Genomic DNA, 20,809 nt, shown 5'->3' with positions numbered 1-20,809 from the left:
TTAGCCCCATTTGCTTATTTTATCAATCTACGATCAATTTGATTTATTTAATGGATACTTTAACATTTGCTTAAAACATGACGTGTTATAAAACGCAATGAAAATCAATTATAAAAATTCTTTTAAGATAAAGTATTTTTTTTTTAATTTCAAATATGAGGCAAATGTCCACAGCCTTTCTGCAATTATTCTTAACGTCTTCTTTTAATAGATTTGCTTGTTACCCACCTCCAATCGATTCTCAGAATTTTTCCCTTCCAAATGGAATGCAGCCTCAGTCGAACGGATTGGGAAAAAAGTTTTTTTCCTCACTGCTCGTTGCATCAAGCGAGCTATTTCAACTCACCCCCCGGGTAGTCTGTTTTGTTCTATTTTGAGTTTTCTGTGTACCATCCAACCATTTGCCATTGTTTCTCGGAAGCTTTTTCCGCTTCCGTGTTGCAGCTTTTGTTTCGCACACTTGGTCAGCGCTGATGAAAAACGAAATACGTCGAGATGCACTTTGCTGGGGATTATCGTCGTTAAGAAGATGGTGAGACGGGGAGGCTCTTAAGAGATCCGACATTGAGCATACTGAAGCGTTTCATGGAACGGCGGAAAAGGCAGCAATTCTGTTTTTTTGTATGCAAATATTTCACCATTTTGGAGCTTTTTTCATCATTGTTGCACTAGTGCTTTGTCTGGCACACTGCTGCGAGCGCGTGTGGATGGTAAACAACGGCGCGAAGAGAATGGGAGAGCGAACGTTGTTAGAACAACTCTGTACCCAAGCCGCAAAACGTTTGCTCCATTAGGGAATCAAAAAAGCATGGTTGGCTCGAAGGACTAACGCAGGGCAATTATTCTACCATTCGGTCGCATCCCTTGGTCCCAGCCGTAGTGTTTCGTTTTCCCGCCGTACCATCGCAGCAGACGACCCGAGGGTTTCCATTGTGGCCAATCGATGACCGAGATCGCTTGTAGTGGATTGAAGGATTAACTTCCGCTCTAAATGATTCCCTTCCTTGAATGATGATCCTGCTTGTTATTTGCGGTTGAGTAATTAGGTGTTACGTCTAGAGCACTGACGAGGATTAGGATCCGACATTGCCGAGTCTTTGTTTTTCTCAATGTTATTCTTTATTTTTCTTAGACGTTGGAAGTTTCATTTTGTGTGAGAGAAAATAATAGATAAGCCGATTGCAAAGAAAACACTGTTAACAGTGGAACCGAACGTTTTGTGTTGAGTGGCTTATGTGTGTAATAGAAATGATAGGATAAACATAAATTACATAACTTTTTTTTACATAACGATATTATACGATTTATACGTCTTATACGTACATAACAATTTATACGTGTAGAAAAATTAAAAACCAGTTTAAGTAGCAAATCTTATGTTCAATGATGAATGTATTTAATATTTTCTAGTTGAATGGAGAAATGTGTACAATAAATTCAGTTTGGCATTTAGTTTTGGCATTCTTATCAGTCAAACTATAGAAATAAGAGTTGAGCTAAACATGTGAAAAGAAAGTTTTTCAATATTCCTTTATCAGTAGAATATCATATACGCATGGCTTTCTCATTAAAATGGGTTCAATCGTAGCCGTTTGCGTGAGCGTAACAACATTTTACGCCCAAAAGTTCCTTATCCGGTTTCTGAGGTCTACCAATGGCAGTTTCCCGGTTATGGCTTGGAAAACTTTGATTTTTTTTTCTATCAACCACCACAAACCGGGAAGGATTGTCAGGATGTACGGTGATTCTGCTTCTCAATGGATTCCTAATTTGCAAACCGGTAGCCCACGGGATTCACATGCTGGTAAGGTCACATCGGCACATTCGTATATACTCTGTTTTTGCCGAAGGTATTTTACAGCCGAGCAGCACACATACACATACGAGTAAAGGGGGAGCCTCCTATAGCATGTGATGGGAAACCGAAAATTAGCATATAGATCAAGCGTCAAACGAAACTGGTAAATGCACTTCCGTCGCTCATTTTCCCTATCGCCGGCAGACGTCCGGCTATCAGGATCACGGACCACGCTTACTCGGAGCGACCTACCCTTGGGGCACAGTTGGGAATTTAAATCATCTACTGGCAGGTTAGCCCAAAGGAACGACCGACGAATGGTGAGTCCCTTCCTTCCGGATCCATAATCAAGCCCCAAAAGTTTTCTCACAATTGAATTTGAATCTTACCGTCGACGAATCGAAAGTTCCATGTGCGGTTCGGGGAAAGAGGAGATATTTCACCAACTCTAGTTGAAGGGTCTGATTCATCCAACGGAGATGAAAGTTCTGCCTCGAAGAAGCTCAATGGAATGGGATCGGTTACGTCTTTGGGGATGAAACATTCTCCGATTGAATGCAGGACGATAAGTTCCTTCGGGAAGTATTACACCATCAAGGGTTGTCAAAGGTTCCAGCAAATATGACGTCAGACCGAATAGATGCAACATACAGGCCGCATAATTGCAATTTAAGTCAACTTCACTGTAAGGTTTTGGCTACTGAATATTGACCAACTTAATCATAATATTATTGAGGACGCTTGTTTACTTCTGGCCAGCACAGTTCCCAGAATCATTCGTATATTTCATGGAAAAGATTTCAAAGGATACTGCTTGACACAGCTATAAATGCATTCTGTGGTATGGTAACGTTTGCAGCAATAATTAAACATCGTTTAATATCACTGAAAGGCTTCGAGTTTGTGACGATATTTTCCATGCACGAACGAGGCATTGCTTATTGATACTAACGCATCCTTGTACTAGATATCTAGAATAGTAATAAATTCATCGACCACTATCCATTCCGTTCCTAACGACAGCTTGTAGTCATTAGTATTTACACCACCTTAGACGTTACTTGTCCAGCCATGCAAAATCGTTTAATGCATTCTAGGTTTGTTGACGTTAGTCGAAGCTACATCTTCCTGCCAGGCGGTGATGGTAGGTTTCTTCCACAAACCAGGCACATGTGCCGGCAGATCGTTCCGATTGCGCATTTCGCTTCCGGAGCAGCATTTGCAGTCGCTCGACACGGGAGCTCGAGCTCACCCACACTCAAAGTACGCATATTATCATCGCATTTCAGGCGAAGCAAATTATAATGAATATTTTATGCGGTGCTGTTTGTGTTTGCATTCTGTCTGCAGAACTGCAGGGGGCATACTTTGCGCTAGGTGTGCCAACTCCGATAGTCGGTAACCGTGTAGGACTAAGTGTAGCTTGGAGACTGCTGCGACAAGACGATCTTATGTTTCCAGTGTCGTCTTGCCGGTTTTGCCAGCGGGTATAATGCAGACGGTGTTGACGAAGGTAGGTCTTAGTGACTTGAAAACAATCTTTAAACTGCACAGTGATGGAAAACCTTTTCCGAACGGCTTGTCAGGCTATATTTGAACGTAATTAAGAACCACCTGGTATAAAATATGTACTAGTATCAATAAGCCAAATTATCCTTGAACACTTTGCGCATACTCTATTGTACCAAAAACCCTCAACAAATGATGGCGAATGCTTTGTAGAAAATCTTATTATATTATAAGTTTTTCTATCCATAGACTATGCACAAGAATTTGCCAATATTTACAGTCAATGAGCGCACTTTTGATTGTCGCATCAAGTTAATTAAAAAAAAAGTGTTCTCTTACTCCATAAAATATTTCTCTGTTTACACATTATTCTTCATTCAAGGTTGACTTAAATTTAAATTAAATAAAAATTAATTAGATAAAGTGAGTAAATTTAGTTCAATCAAAACATCATTATGCATGAGAAATGAAGAATACTAAAATAAAACAAAAAAATAACAAAAAGATGTTACATCATTGGAGAAGCGAGGAAGCTTTCAGGATAAAATTATTATTATGTTTGAAGAACATTTAATAGCATCCGTTTCAAACCAATGGTTTGTGGTGCAATATGCATTACATTTTGAAAGCAAACTGAAAGATTGCTTCCAAAAAGATATGACTTTTACAGTGTTTAACAGGTAGTAGTGTGCCATCCCTGGCTCCTGGAAAGTTTCTAGAAATTACACACCAAGCAAGCCATAACTGCTAGCCGGCCAGCATTGCCATTAAGCACCGGCGAAGGATGCAGCCGTTGTTTGTTGTTCTGTTTGCACAAAGTCAACCCGGGAGCATATTTGCGAATCTCGTCCGATGCTCCCGAGGAGAAACATGATAACGAAAGGCAACCTGGCCCCAAGTGTACGGGCAGGACGGATGGACGGATGTGAGGGAGCGCCAAAGGTTAATGTTTGCCCTGGACGGCACTTGTAACGCATTCCGCTTTGCAATATTATCTCTCCTTTCCGTCAACAAACGAGATATTCGACATGGGTAGTTACTTAGCTCCGAGCGCGTACATGGTGTTCTGATTTGTTCTACCGTGCGAGTAAAAGCTGTTTCGTAGATTGCAACATTGTTACATGAGAAAGAAAATATATGCACTTTCCCCAGCTGCGATGAAAGCGCTCCCTTGAGCCGTACGATGAATATTATTTCTGCTAATTTGCGAAAGCGCACGCAAGCGGAATGGAAGTGATAAAAGCGTTTCGGGCAAAAGGGGAAAAAGAAAGCCTGCCATCATTTTAAGCAAACGCTCCTCAAACGCAATTAGCTCCATTCCAGCCCGCTTACGTCGAAAGGGATTTAAGATGGTTTACGGCACGACGGAGGAAACATCGCTACGCAAAAGAAAATCCGATTTGATCGCTCAATAGCCAACGGCGTCACTCCACGGTTCCCATCCCAGCGGCCATTAACCCCGGCCCCAGGGTGGGCGGCTGAAAACGCAGCTGATTGTCCCATACTTAAACGCTTTCCATTTCCCCCCCACGGCGGAGGAAAAGAATACGGCAAGAAAGGGAAAATTCCGACAGAGTGCGTGCCTGCATGGGGAGTGTGTTTATCCACCGGAGGACTTCCGTTTCCGAAGGCCACCCAAGACAGTCTGCGCTTTGCGGCATTCGCCTCGCTCGACGTTCCGGGGATGGGAAGCTGGGATCAGTGCAGACTTCCATAAGGATTACATTTTATTGTCAATCTGATAGCTCTTATCGCCTGGAACTGCTGCCCCGCTTACCCCGCCCGGTAAGGCGAGAAGCAAGATGTCGGTGCCGGCTTAAGGCGGGAGAATGAAAAGCGGAACGAATGCAAACCAGTGTGCGAGTATGCTGACGACTGCCTTGTTGCCATTTTTGCACTTGAAGTCGTACCCGGACCGAAGCGTAATTAATGAACCATTTTGAATTCATAAAATATCCTACGGCCAATCCCACCCTCCTGACGAGACCAGCAGTACTGTCTGTGTGTGTGTGTGAGTGTTTGTATAAGAAGTTATTTCAAGCCAAAGGATCAACGAGAGTTCTTTTCCTTGCCTTTCGAAAGGGGTCGAAGAAGTTGGACGCAGACACAGCAGCGCCAAAGATATGGCACGGGGTCGGTTCTACTCAACAGGGCACAATTGAATCGTAAATTGTGCCATGGCTCAACATACCCGGGCCCTAGCGGGCTTCCGGAGCAGGTGCCCGGCCGGTTGTTCCTTCGCCTTCCAATCTCGCACACAGCTCCAACCCGTGCGTATTTTGCACCGGTTCAATTCCCGATTGTTTCCAGCCGACCGCCAACGATGCTTCGTCTTCGCGTTCGCTTAGGGTAAGCTTTTCCGGGGCTGACTTTTCCTGCCTCCAGCAGCTTGACTTCTTGGCTGTTGCTTCCTCCCTTGCTGGTGGAATAAATTCCTAAGCCAGCCTTTCGTTGCCCCGTATCTCCGGTGGCCCATTCGTGTGTACACGCACCACGGAGAGCTGGATAGTCGTTAAGCTCCCAGGAAAAGCATTTCACCGTCGATGTGTGTGTGGGTGTGTGTGTGTGTGTGTGTAGGTGGGTTGAGCACAGTGAAAAGCTGCCAGCGTAGATACGGCCATGGCTTTTGGCAGATTTTCCATTTCACTGTGTGTGGAAGGAATAAGCCCATCGGTTCCGTATTGTGCACCACCAGTGCCCCATCAATAGGGCAAGCGATTTGACGGCGCGGAATCGTTCGGGCGTGCAGGACTTGCTGGCGAATATAATTACCATTATTATTGTTATCACACAGGCAATCACATGTGTGCCGATGTTGTGCGGTTGCGTCGTCATGCTTGCCAACCTCGGGAGGGGCGACGATGGGCGATGGGAGCGGTGCGGTCGGAGGGCATGTGAAAAGCGAATTTCTCCTGTCTTAAGAGATTGTGCACCGGAAGAGGAACGATGTTTTACCCCTTCCACGTGAGCACTCTTTAAGTTATGCTTCAGCAGACGCGTGGGATTATTGAACAGTATAATTGGGGAGGATTTAGTTTAAAGTAAGTTTCTCAAAACGAGCATTCATAGGGGGAAATAGTTTCTTATAAAAATGATTCCTACTATAAAATCATTAATTTGGACGTGAACAGAATAGAAATTGTAACGCCAGAAAATTTTATATTAATATGAAATATCATTCACATTTTTGATTAGTTGAAGATTATTGTGGATATAATGTCATAAGAAAATAAGAGCAATAAATGTCTGCTTTCATGACAGTTTAATATCTATGTTTAAGCCTCTTATAAATTCTATTAAAATAATATTTGAGCTAGCTTTAATTACTTATTGGCATGAGTTATTGCCAAAACGATCTATTTTAATAGTGCACATTACGTCTCTTGTATTAAGTGTGTGTGTTAGTTCACGATTAATGAGATGCTAGTAAACACTAAGCAATTAAATTAAAAGTGATGCTTAATAACAATAATAACATTCAGTTATGTCTTTGGGATTATTCTATTTTGGGAGTGTCTTAAAGTTATAAAAAAAAATGTATACGAAACAGTCTCTCTTTCTTTCATTCCATTCTTCAAATGTTTTTAATAAACTGCTGCATGCTTGAAAATTCAACCGTGTGATTTTATCTATCTCGGCTTTATGGCAACAAGTAAATATAAACTCCATGTTATATCACCATGAACTATACCATTTGAATAAAAGAGTGTCGAATGAGGTGTAAAATCAGGACTTGTTGTGATTAACATAATTATAAGAAGGGAAATAAATATGTTCCCTCATTCAAGCCAAAGTATGCTTCTGTTTGGTTTTTAAACTGTTATGAAAATGATAAAAAGTGTTTTTAAGTGTAAAAAAAAGTCATGTCCCTCTCGTGCCCTCCGAAAAGTCACACAGAAACACACATAAAGTGGAAATCGTGTGGTAGATGGAAATTTATCTCCTGAACATGCACAGATCGTCCGACCGACCGGTAGGCAGCAACCACTCACACTGTTATCACGTCACCTCACAGACGAGCTCGAAAGTGTACGAGTTGACATATGTTTGCATCATTTTCACTAAAGCTTACCAACGGTTTGGGGGGCGGGTTTGTCGGGGAACGAGACAAACTAGCTACCATCGCTAGAAAAGCCAACGGGTCAAACGGGTCCTCGCAAGATTTATGTCTTTTGCCATTAGCTAGCCGGCGTTTGGGCGTCATTTTGCTTGGCGCAAAAGTCACCCCTGCGTTTGGCCCGAGAGAGCCAACTACAATGGCGTGAATCGGGCAATTTTCCTCCGGGAGAAAACGATTTGCGAGGGTAGCTCCCTCTCTCTTCCGCACATACACATACACAGGCACACTATCTCTACCAGTCATGCAGAACACTTGGCAAACGGTACTATTTATGGGCCGCCACGCTTACTTACCTCACGATCGAGCTCCTTGATCACCTGCACGTCGCCGGAGACGGGATCGGCGATGAAGTTATCCGAACCGATCAGACCGAACGAAACGTTACCGCCTTCCGGGTCGTAGCCTTCGAGCCGGTACACGACCGACCCGACCGGCGTCGTCTCCGGCAGGGCCAGGTTGTTCATGTCCTGGGTGAAAATCGGTGGCAGGTTGCACTGACCTGGAAAAGCAGAGGGGAAAAGGAAAGCGCAAACGGTGCGCGTGAGTGTGTATTAACACGTGTTTTATGGCTAATCTAATTTGCTCTATTATTTATGACGCCCGGTAAAAGGCGATAAACTTTATCTGGTCGATTGTTGGAAAGTTCTAAGCCGACGCATCGTTTAAATTTCGCTCGAACACAGCCGGCCGGTGAATCAATTGAATAGCTTAAGAAGCCGAAGGCGAGAGAAGATGTGTTCGTGCCCAAGGCCTTGCTAGTGGGTCGTATACTTTATGGCATCATAAAATTGCTTGCGCAAACTAAACATGAAGATAGCGCATTTGCACCCTCTGAATATCTTTCAAACTTACCCGTAGCATAACAAACTATTTCAATGCTTTCAAGTCATTCGAGTTTCTTACGCAATTCGTCTTATGTTGCACATCGCACATTAAATGTTTTTCGTGTATCAACTAATGGCAAGAATTTTACTTAAGATTCTCATTTCCACACTCGTTCGACTGATGCGCTTAATCCCTGCGAATTTATTTTCACTACACCAGAAACGACAGTTTTCCTCAACAGATTACATGCCATTTATGCTAGTTTTTTTTCGTACGTCTGAATCCATTGCAAAAACTATGCAACAACGATAATGGCCCCGTGGGGATGGAAAGACGCCGACGAATGCTGTTGCAACATTAGCGATGCCGCAACTTTTCTGATTGCTTCCAGCAATCCGGCATTGCGGTAGGTTTTCCTTCCATTTTCTCTCCCATTACGCGGCGCCCATATGTGAGAGGGCAGAACTTTTCTTCACACATTTCTTTCCTTCGGCTTCAGCACCGCTGCACGAAAAACTATGCCCTTGAAGTTTGGGCGCACATTACTTTGGGCGAAATGTTGCTTCTCGTTTGGTGCGGCTTGTAATGGAAAAATAAATTGAAAAAAAAGAATACAACTTTTATGCGGCACTATTGCACGAGTTTTGCTGGCAGCCTGTTCGGTGGTTGCGAGCTGAAATAAAAACGGTATCCTCTGCTGAAAGCGGGTGGAGATGCAAGCGGTCGGCGACGATGAGGGTAGAATGTTTTTATTATGGCAATTTTCCTCCAGCTGCCTCACATCGGTGCACCGTGTGCTTTTTTTCCAGCGTGGAATGAGCGGTGCATGAGTTCCCCGGTGGGAGTATCAGCTGGGCGACATTCGGCCAAGAACAGGTTGAGGAAAACGCTGCCAGCCGAATGAAACACTAGACCCACCCGCTCGGTCAGCTACGTCCCGGTTGAGGAAGAGTTTTCCTTGCTTCACTCACAGTTTGCCGGAGCGATGCTGTTACTTCGGTCGTCATCCGGTTACAAGACCGACCTAAGAGGGTGAAATTTGGGTTCTTGAAGGCGCGGAAGGGTGTACAGAATCTTCATCAAAGTTAACGCCGGTGTTCGAGAGCCGGTTGTGCGAGCAAAACTTTGCCCGAGGTCTTGTAAGTTTTTCGCCTCGGAACAGGTTTATCTTTCACTGCAACTAAACTAGAACCATGGACAGACCAAAGGTGACTGGTTGGGTTTAGGGTGGGTCGGAAGAGAGGGCTGGCGTTCATTAGGACACCATCGGAAGTGGACTTGGTCCGCTTTCGCAACCGGAAGCTAGCCGGGACCCGGGATATGCAGGACACCATAATTTTGCATTTACGGTTCCACCATCTGACAGGTAAGCAGTGGTGCAAATTCTGGTTACGTAAAAGATAACTTCGCTTTGTGGAGGGAGAAACGACAGCCCGCTTACTCGGCACAGATAACATGTTTGTCCTGCCACATTCCTGCGATAACATTGCGGTACGTAAGGAATAACATATTCCAAAACATTCCAACCGGAAACGAATTCCCCTCTGCAATCGTCCATTTTAATAGGCTACAAAATTCCGTTCTCACAAGTTGGAGATTCTAGGAAAGCTTCTTGCAGTTCTAGGAAAGCTTGTTGCTTTCCCAGGAACGTTCGTTGCAAACCGATGAGCCATCACGCACCGAATGCCAATGAAAATGTTTCTTGGGTACTTTTTTTACACGCAAAATGCTCACGTTCGGCCACAAGCGTCACTGGCAGATCAAACGATTTGCTTTGCCGCTCGTGTGCGCCTCGATACCTGTGATGCTGGATCGATACTTATTCAGTTGATTCTAGGAAATTCATTGGCAAATAAAAGTCAATGCATACATTTATTGTGAATATTTCCCGCTTTAGCGCACACCGATATTCGTGTTATTGCCAATCAACGTTCGGCAACCAGAAGCTTACCGCTTCCAAGGAGATGGATTCAATTAATTTGTATAACAATGAATCGTTCACGTTTGATGATTAAAAATGAAATATTGTGAATAAATTATTACTTTGATGTAGTGAACGCTTCAAGATAACAACTCAATCAAAATCATTGGTCAGAAATGAGCTCAATTATTGAACTCATTGTATTTTGAACTGAGCAGTACAAAGAGTAACTGTCCTTTGTAGTATCATATTACATATGAAATCATTAATTATTTTGAAAACAAGTAGTAAACATCAAAAACATGTGTCACAACAGTGGTACACGTTGAGAAAGAGAAGAAATAAAATATTTCAAGAAAAATGTTCTCTGTTCGGTCATGCGTCCTTGTTGTGGTTGCACTGAGCGATGATTATTAATATTCTAAAACACACTGTACAAAAAATAAATGGTGTATCACTCTTTCCGACGACCGTTTTCGTCGAGATTTCATCCTCCACTTCTGCCCACAAAAGGTATACAATGTTATCGATCGTCCGTATGCTTTGTTTGTGAAAAATGGTGTACATTTCCCTGTGTTCCCTCCGCACACGGGTCGGTTAGGATGGAAAACACTTCCTACACGAATACCCGATAGTTGGTATGCGATCAACGTGTTCCACACACTACCCTCAGGCCGCAGGATGTTATTCAGACCACCGTACGAAGACCCTCGAGGGTAGAGGGGGCGGAGGAAGGGGGTGGAAATAAAATAAAAATAAATGTGGTTTGAAATCACTAGAGTGTTGCAACCTTCGGATCTTTTCGCTCCACGTGTTTGCAGCAATTTCCATGTAGATTCCGATGTACGTTACCGTTCGGTACATTCTTCTCCAAACCCTCCACCGACCAAACTCTACGAACAGTCAGGATTCTTCCAATCTCCCCCGCCGAAGAAGTGGGCGAGAATTGGCTCCATTCTTTGCCAAAATCATGCTGAAGGTGGTTGAGAATGGTAGCGATTGCGAAAAACGATACCAAGGATGGTTGGCATGCTGTTCGTGTACGGTTTCATCGTTGACTGTGTGCGCTCAATACGGAGACATTACGATAAGGTGAAGGAGCGAAAGAGGTTAGTTCTGTGCCGGTGCCAATTATTATTATCGTATTATTATTACCCTATATGGTTTCAGCGGGCGGAATTGTGTGAGAGAAAAAGCCAAGTGAAAAGAAAAACACAAATCTTTTTTCAGCCAAGCAAAGGTGCTCGAAAAGGGAACACATTCCTTCGCTGTCCTAGTCGTCGGTGCCAAAAAAGGTTCATCATCGTGCTGATCACGATGCCGACGATGATGATGATGATGATGATGATGTTGACGATAACATCGAGAGCGAAGCCAAAACCATGTGAATGGCTCGAGAACATCGAAACGGTTGAATGAGAAGGAAAAAATAAAGAGGGGGAGCCAAAAATCCCTTCAGCCGGAGGCGGGAAGAATTAATTTCAGCCAAATTATGACAGATGGTTATTGCAGTTTTGGTTCCCATTCGGGCACGAAAGTGGCCACCCTCACCACGGTGCGGGAACCTGGCGAGATTGGTTTTATTTTATTTTACTACGTTTGGTCTGTGTTGGTGTTCCTCTTGCAATGATTCTTTTCGGCGCCCCGCTCAACTTCAACTGGGCCAATCGGAATTTGATTTACAGAACGTTGGCACGGGCGTTCGAGCATGTGGAAGGTGTTGGGCGTTCCGTTTAGACGCGTGGATGGTGGAAAACCTGCTACCGGGTGCACGGCACCCCGAGGTGGTAAACGGTGCCAACGGGAGCGAAAACAACGTTCAATTTGTATGTGACACGTGCACGCTCGAGCGACATAACGATATTAGGATCGGCCGGTGCCGCCAGCTTGAACCGGCGAGGGGGTGGTAATGTGATAAAAATTTGGTGTAACTTTGAGTCGTTATAGGCCATAAATGGCAGCTGCTTATGTTTTTTCTTAATGAAAAAAGAAAACCACTCTCGCACGAACACGCTGTAAAGAGACGTGCAGTCTATGGTTTTACGCCAAACATACCGCCACGCAAAACAGCGGTAAGAACTCCATTTTAAGGGCACACACACACGCACACACACAAATGAATAGCATTATGAGATAAAGGAAAACCCATGTCGGCAAGAAAGTTACACGGGTTTCACTGCACGTTAATATGAATCCTTCCTGCCGACGACGGATGGTGAAAAAGGGAGTGCAAAAATTTGTTCCTACACGCTTCCGTCTTACGGAAGAGTCATTGCCTAAATCAATTCACAACCCTCACGGCACACTACGGCGGTGGCAGCGAAAAGCTATAAATCTTGCCCTCATCTTGCACCAGGCCGGGAAACGTAACGGGCCTAATGTTTCGGTTTGGCTTTAGCCGATTCATCCGGTGGCCGACGATTTTTCTCCACCACGATCGCGGTCGAACGGGTCGCGCGGAAGGGAGGATGATTTTTCCACCGGCTGACTCACATGAATCAATCCGAGGGCGGATCGTGATGGCGGCCATGCAAAAGCTCACTTTCTGTTCTTCGTACTTTGTTCGCTTCTTTAGCGAAACGACCCAATTGATGGGACGGATGGTGGAGAACTAGAAGGGATATGAGAACGGATTGCCGAAAAAGGTGGGCCTTGTTCGAACTAAATCAAATCCAAGCTCATTTATAAATGTCGCTACCATCCTTTCCGCGCTCGGAATGAGGTTTGCTCGTGTAAGCGGAAAGTATTATCATTTGTATCAATACCATGTGAAGCTGCCCGATACGAGTGGGATAGCAAACGAGGAGGAAAGAATTTTGGTCTGCGCTGTGGATATTCGTAGATGACTTTTATTCTTCAGGTTGTCTCGTGTAGGCGTAACCTATGCAATACTTCACTGATGATTTTTTCAAAAATCATATACAATCTTATATTAAAAGCAAAATCTTCATTTTTAACGTTAGTATGCATTAAAAAGACAATTTCTAATTATTAGCAGACCGATGCCCTACAATCTTTGCACAAATTATAAACTCGGAATTGTATACTCCTTGACTTCTTTTTCAATATTCAAAACCAAACCCCCACTTTGTGCTCTGTTAACCAATAAGGTTACGCTAGCTGTGTACCAATAAGGTTACGCTAGCTATCTCTTCTTCTTTTATGACTTTTTTGTTATTGACTACCCTGTACCCTTTAAATGGTTGGAGACAAAACAATGAGGAGTTTAGCTTAGATCTTTTGTTTTGAAGTTTTACACTGTTGTGAAAATAAACTTTTTGGAATGCAAAATTATCTTTTTTTTATTTCAACACCTACAAGCAGAACCTGCAACAGTGGCACAGTGTGAAAAACATATTGCACCTACATTATGCTAGAGAAAAATAACAAATATTGCAATGCAACACAAATCGACTCAGCAGTTCTCACTTATCTGCTTTCAAAATAATGAACGTAAACTGAACGAAGGATATTATTTATTTCATGCTTCGTTGTCATGCCAACTTTACTGCACCTCGTTTTCACTGTATTTCAATTTTCTTCTACTGTAACGTTCTTTTGTCTCGGGTTTTAATTTTCTTTCACGCTCGGTGAAAAACAATGAGCTGGAGCTCATGGATATTTTATATTTTTTTATTAGTTTTAAGCGCATGTCGCTGGCACTGTTTCGCATGTTGAGACATTATCGCAGAAACAGAAAGTGCAAAAAACTAACTTCAACTATAAATCAGAAAGAAAAACATTTTCCTGAAGACACCATCTTTTCGCAACAAGAACTTAAAATGTAAGTGTATTCGAAATATTCGGACCAACGGACATGTGAAACAGGAACAAATTTCCCATATGCCACAGCCGTTACCGACATGTGAGAGTTTGAGGAAGTATGCATTTTCCACGTGTTAAATTCTTTTTTTCCCCCACTCTCAACAGTTGGCTGGCAAAATTAAAGAAGAAGCGCTTCAAAAGAAACTCTCCACCCATGACTGGGCGCCTCCATCGGAAGTGTTTGGAGGTGTTTGGCAGTTCAACGCAGGCACGTAGGTGGCACGTAACGGGGTTGAACATTTTTCACACTCTCATGTGTGTACGATATTTTATTTCCTTTTTTTCCATCCATTTTTATGTCCAGAAAAAACATCCTCTGCACAGAAAACGTGTGTTTAAGCGTATTGTTTCTTGCCATTTTATTCCACTTGTTTGCACTTGTGCTCGATAGTGCTTGGCGTGATGTAGACACTGTAGAGTTCTTTTCTACTTTCGTTTATCACTTTGTATGCAGTTTATTTCGGTGCCACTTAGCTTTAGAGGGCGCTCGGGGTGATGCAGGAATAATCTTTGGTATGATTTATGTTTCATTTTTCCGTTGCACATGTTAACAACATTACACTTTATGATACGCCAGTGCTAGTTGGGAATAGTGTTTTTCAATGTAAAACAAAAAACACTCTTTATTATTTTTCCACATTTTCATTTTGTGACACGATTCATGTACCTGCCCAAGCGGTAAAATTATGCATGTGAAGATGGAATGCTCGTCGGTTATAGCAAACATTTAAGTCGAAGAATGCTGACTCGTAATAGGATAAAGAATTCCCAGTCAGTCCCATATAGTTTCTGATGGCTGTACTAAACCATCTTCAAGAACATTTGTGTAGCACGTCGAGCATGGCGCATCCTCCAATGTGCGTCGAAGCACACAATTAGCTCTGCTACGGAGTGGTACTTCACGGAGAGCCAAACGTTCCAAGTTGAAAATACCATAAAAACGGTGAGTCGTTCCTGGTGAAAAAAGGTCACCTTGCCGGAAGGTAATTTGCAACGGCGCATAGTATTTTTTGCGCCCAACTTTGATCCCATGTAAATGATGCCGCGGAAAACATCCGCAAGTGGGAAGCAGAAAAAAAATGTCGAAGTAGCACTCCTTCTCGGCAGGAGTACGAACACTGACGCTTGATTGTGGAGCTCCTTCTTGAGTGGGTCCCATTAGAAACATACGTACACGTATGAGCATGACACATGCGAGTGGGACGGGAGGAATGTAGAAAGCCATATTTCGCATACCGAACAATTTATGCGAAGGAATTTTTCACTTCCACGGCTGGATGTTATTACTAGCAATCGCGAGGCGACCCACACCGTACAGTAATGTTAGTAGAGCCGTTTTCTTCCTCAAACCTCCGAGCAAGCAAAAACGGCTTTACTCTGCAGACTTTCTTCAACCTTCAACCCGCCAGGTTTTTTGATGTTTGGTTGTCGGAAAATCCAGCGCTCTATAACGGTGGTCCGTATATAAGGGTCTATGCATGTTACAGGCAAGACGTGACGTCAAATTGAATGGAAAAGTTTTCCTTTAAAGAGGTTGTTTTTTTTATTTTCAGTTTTCTTCGGCTCTTCCTGCCAATATTTCTTATGAGGTTGTACAAAAAAAGTTTCCCTGAAACTGAAATAAGCATGAAAAGGTTGTAAAGCTGCAAAGGGAGAAGATAACACAATAAGAAAACATTCCAGTTTATACGAGGCAGGAGTTTTCTTAGAGGGTGTTGTTTTTCCTATTAGCTGCTGTAATTTCCTGATAATTTCCCTTCTTAAAATTAAAGATTTGAATATAAAAAAGCCTTTTCGATTCATTTTGAGCTTATCAAAGTTTGTTTTTGTTTTTATAACATGTGATCGAGCTTGCCGTCAGGTCGGTCGCAACCGCTTGTGACCGGAGTGTGCGCGTCTGAGATGGTACGCACGGTACCAACACTCAGTGTGGAGTATTAGCCAGACTGGGACCGATGGGCATGCCAACAGGTCACAGTCTCCCAATAATCTCCAAAACTTATACGATAGAAAACTTGGCGTGCCAGAAGGTGTCCTACAAGAGATACCGTGGGTCGGTCTCTTTACAGGATCTTAAAGCTTTTAAAGTATAACACAAACTTATGTTTTTCTTTTCCAAGTAATCCATCTATTTTCAAATTTCTGAATGAAACGACCCTAATCGGCGACGAGTTGCATTAGTGATGTCTAACTGCGGTTCCCTTGGCAAAAGGCCTGAATGGACTACTCCGTTCAATTCAATACTTTTTTTGCTATACCTCTTCGCCATTCGTTCTGTCCCATTCATGTATCGTTGCCATTCATACGTACGTGGATCAATGCCACTTCGAACTTCGAAGTGCCAATTCGAACTTCGAAACTAATCTAACTAATTCTGGGATTGCCTACATTTCGGCGCAACCCAATTTGAATACGCAACAACATGTTTTCAGTCAAGGAAAAGTATTTTCGTTGTAAAGTTAATTCAATTCACCTTCCTTACATCCCAATAAATTAACCATACACCGCTGCAATGATAAGCGTCTCTCTGTGACCACATTAGCACCGTTCAGCCAACCGCACAAATGGTCTTCTCCGGAACCCGTGCCTCAGTGTGCCCATTTGAGCGCAGACGGAAGCACCGGTTGGGCGGGAAAACGGTTACCCCTGCTCGAACAACATTCGCATGCAAATGAATTAGCTCGAATGTATAATGCTCTCCCGCAGAGCACTATACACCGGCTTCTTCGCAATGGAGGGCCCTGTGAAATTGGCAGGGGGCAAACACTAACAGCTTCCATTGTACCCGCTTTGTCGGCCTCCCAAACAAGAAATAGAGCGTCCCCAGATTGGGTGCCTCGCAGTGGTGCTGCCTGCCTGCCAAAAGATCGGACGGCGAATCGACAGGGTGTGGCCGGAAATTTGGAGTAAATATGCGGAATAAACACATCCGACTGGCATGGCGTCGGAAGCAAACGTACCGAAGTAGGGTTCCCTGCTAAAATACCATGTATGCCAAGGACCGCACAGGAACGCTATCAAGCGGTATCCTTTTACGGAGCAAACGGGATTTGGAAGGTAAAAATAGACGATTGCAACTCTGCTGATGCTCTTTTTTGCTAACAGTTACGATATCGTAAGAAAACCCCAACCGTTTAAAGCATAGAGTGTAATTGACCTATGCGTTATGAAAGCGGAAAAATTCAATCTGTGTGCAGAATACCAGTGATGAGGGAAAGAGAATGGGTGTTATGATGATTGATGTGTACCAAAAAAAGGTTCTTGCATTGTTAGATTTGTCTACAATTGATTGAATAATTGGCAATGCATAAACTTTCTTATTTTTCAGTTAGTTCCAACAAAAGAAGTTTGGCGCCTATTTAAGTTGTTTTAGACATATGGAGGCGCTCGGTGGTTTTCTTCCGACATGGAGGCGCTCGGTGGTTTTCTTGTGACATGGAGGCGCATGGTATTTTTCTAAAAAAAATTTCCAATATGACGTGTTATTGTGAGAGAATTAATTTTACCCTTCTCAGCTTACCGTAAAAATAGCCTCTCCAGTGCCACCCAGTGCTACTCTACGTTTGATCGTTAACCCCGCAGTAAACAGATAAATAATAAAAGGGCTAATGATAACGACAACTGTGGCATTATCTAACGACCTACACGACACGGGCAAGCACCACAATAACTATTACCCGGCCGTAATGTCGCTAATAAACGAACCATACGTTTTACGGTGACTCGCAGACACCTGTGCCATACGTTTGTTAACATATTTATGATTGAACCGAACACGCAGAGAAAAAGAGCCACTCACGATACAACGCTCCAACCCGAGCATCAATACACCCTCCGAGGGTGGCTCGAAATGTTTCCCAATGACGAGCCACTGAGTCGGGTTTAATGGCAAAAGTTTACTGCCAAAAGTTTCGGTGTACGATCGGCGACAGATTGCCGGCATGCGGGTGACATTATTTGACGTTGGCTGGCGTCCTCGCGACTCTGGCCAGACTTTTTCGAAGCCCGAGCCAACGTGCAAACGGAACGGAAGAACATATTTTTCCCCATGGTAAGGTTTTCCCCACCGTTCACATTTGTTTGGTCTCCCGCCGTCGAGGAGCGACCGGAGGAAGCGTGTTATTATTTTCTGGATAAACTTCACCAAATCATGACCATAACTTTTGCGCACCTTGCGCCTACCCGGAGACTAGTCTCCCTTTTATGGCAGAACCAACACATCGATCTGGAAAACCAATCAGTCCGGGTGGCTCATTTCACCCGTACCGCGCCGTACCGACCCGCACGCTTGGGAAAGGCTGGTGAGAATTTATCGTTTCAGGGGAGTTGGCATTCGCGCTGTCGTAAAAACAAAACGTCGCACCAATTTACGGCTCGGGTGATAATTGAATGTGACCTGGAGTGCCGGTGAAGGTAGAATAGCGGCTTAGCGGAACCGAAGAAAAGTTTGGACTACAGGGTAGCACAGAGTTGGTACACCTTTTAGCTGATTAGTGTGAACTTCTGATGTTTGTTGTCTTGCCTTTACGAAGTCGTAACTGGTAGTTTGTTGTTGAGAACTGCATGAAATAGTTGAGCTATCACGTAGGAGATGCGCTGATGTGTTGATGTGTTGCACTCTTGCGGCTTTTATTTTAATGAGAGTGCATAGCATATACTTGAAATGATAGTAAATAAATCATTTTTAATCAATTAACTATGGCATATGCATACACTTTCACAACCTTTTGTTGAACACTCTTCATTTTAAGCAAAACAAAATAGAATGTTACCTGGAAAAATCCTGTTTCGCACAGTCTAGAAGGGAAGTTAATCGATAAATCAGGACCTTGCGAAAACGTGCTTAAAAAAAGATGGAAAACCATCTGTTGTTCCTTTTCTGCTCGATCCTTTGTTTCGAACGATGTTCCTTTCGGTTGCTGGTAAACCGTGTGTGCGAGTGAAGCAACAAAAAGATGGGCTCTCTTATTTTTCGGCCTTCCATACGTCGATGACACGGTTGGCCTTTTTATCTTCTGTCTGTCGATTCGGAATGACACGTTTCAAATCTACGAAAGCGTGTTGTTTTGTCTGTTCGCTTCGGTTGTTTTTTTCGACATCCCCCCCAAAGCTGCCTCTGCTGCGCGCGCCATCATGTGCGACGGCTTCGAGACAAGATGGATTCCGTTTGTCTTCGTTCTATTTACTTTACTGTCACGATTGCCATTTTCCGGAACCCATGCGAAACCATTAGCCACGGCGTGCTAAGCTATGAACAATGCGTTAGGGGTGCGTATGGTGGTGTGGGGGCTGGGGGTGGAGGGGAGGTTTACCTTGAGCCTTCCAGGACCTTTTGCGAAGGTGTTCGGTGCGTTACGCACCGTTTGCTGTTTGTCTTCGGATTGTGCTAATGATGTGCTTTTTCTTCCATTTTCTCTCCGTTTAAAAAACTCGTTCGCCCATGCTTGAAACATTTCGTGAAAGCACTGAAGTGATTGAAGTTTCCCATGAAAAACCTCAACTCGTCAGCGAGGTCGGCATTGAGAAGAAAGGATTCGCGCACAATGGTTCGATTCGAGGTTGTCAGCTTCCTTTATCGGGTGTCTGAGTTTGGGTCAAATTAAAGCAACGATTTCGACGATGCGTGACGTGTGAGGGAAGAGGGTTCGTGAAATGGATGAAACGTTCCACCTTGGGCACATACGTAGTCAGTTGCTTGGGGCAATTCCGTCGAGTCGAATCCTAATGAATATTGATGAACATTATTTACGGCCTCCAGATTAAACGATCGATGAATCAGTAATAGAAGGTTACGCATGCTATGAATTCCGAGTGATTGCAAGTTGTCCCTCCGCTTGGTTCATTCGTTTTGTTTTTTGACAGTTGGTTGTAGAAATTGCAAAACATGACCTTCTAACTAATCATTTGTGTGCATCTGGAATCTGCAAACATTGGCCCACGGTTGGACGGTTCATTGCACGCAATTTTAAATGCTCGTTCCGTTTGCTCTAATTGTATCATGAAGAAAACTTTAACATTTCCATTTTCTTCCTCCATCTCGGCTATCGACTCAGATGTAGTTTAAATTTTCCATCGATAGCAAACGATGTCGAAGCAGCTGCCACAGACATTAGCCAGTGGGAAAGTTCAAAGAATTGATCCGTCTCCCTTTCGTTGCTTCATCGGTCTCCGAGAATGTCTGCAACGGAAGGACAGGAAATTAGAATCCGAACCTTTCGTTCAATTGGATCGTTCTTCGGCGTCTCGGTGGTGGACTCGATGCAGGAGAAAGTTCCTTGCAATTTTACTCATGCATCAGTGGCCACTTCGGAGGTGGAACGTGGACTTTTGGAAAAGAGAAAATTCCAAAATCCGGATAGAAAAGGGGGGAATAAATAAAACGTCCAACTTTCTCCGTTTTCATTCCCTTTTTATGGTCATTTTTGGATGAGTTCATTGCCAGACTGCTACCAGACCAGAGAAACCTAGAAACCACTCAGTTAGTTTAAGCGGTACAAGGTGAAGGACGTAAAGAAAGGGTGACACATACCCGCAACGGAAGCGATGACAAAACTGGATTTTTTATCCATTCTGATCGTTCGATACAATTTAGCAATGTAGGGATACTTTTCTAAGAAAATCCAAATTTTCAAATCAAATCAAATTATATGATAATGTTGGAACGAAAGTTTGTTGATTTATTGCTAAAAAAAATTGAAAAAAAATCAATAAATTTTCTTTCACAGAGCATTAAATGGAATAATGGTTCGAAAATACGTTAGATAAATTTTCCGATCATCATTGCAGAGACAAAAATTACCACTGCGGAATT

General features: G+C 43.4%; 1 protein-coding gene across 1 annotated transcript in view; it reads right to left on the bottom strand.

Moving 5' to 3' along the window:
- The window catches only part of LOC131259006 (cadherin-87A), a 63,641-nt gene that overhangs the window by 34,772 nt on the left and 8,060 nt on the right, over window positions 1-20,809 (bottom strand). The window contains exon 2 of the mRNA XM_058260415.1: window positions 7,721-7,926. Coding sequence (XP_058116398.1) covers window positions 7,721-7,926 — 206 coding nt within the window. The remainder of the gene's footprint in view (window positions 1-7,720; window positions 7,927-20,809) is intronic.

Source organism: Anopheles coustani, chromosome 3 (assembly GCF_943734705.1).
Source record: "Anopheles coustani chromosome 3, idAnoCousDA_361_x.2, whole genome shotgun sequence".
Lineage (NCBI taxonomy): Eukaryota > Metazoa > Arthropoda > Insecta > Diptera > Culicidae > Anopheles > Anopheles coustani.
This window is presented reverse-complemented; position numbering and strand designations above follow the sequence as displayed.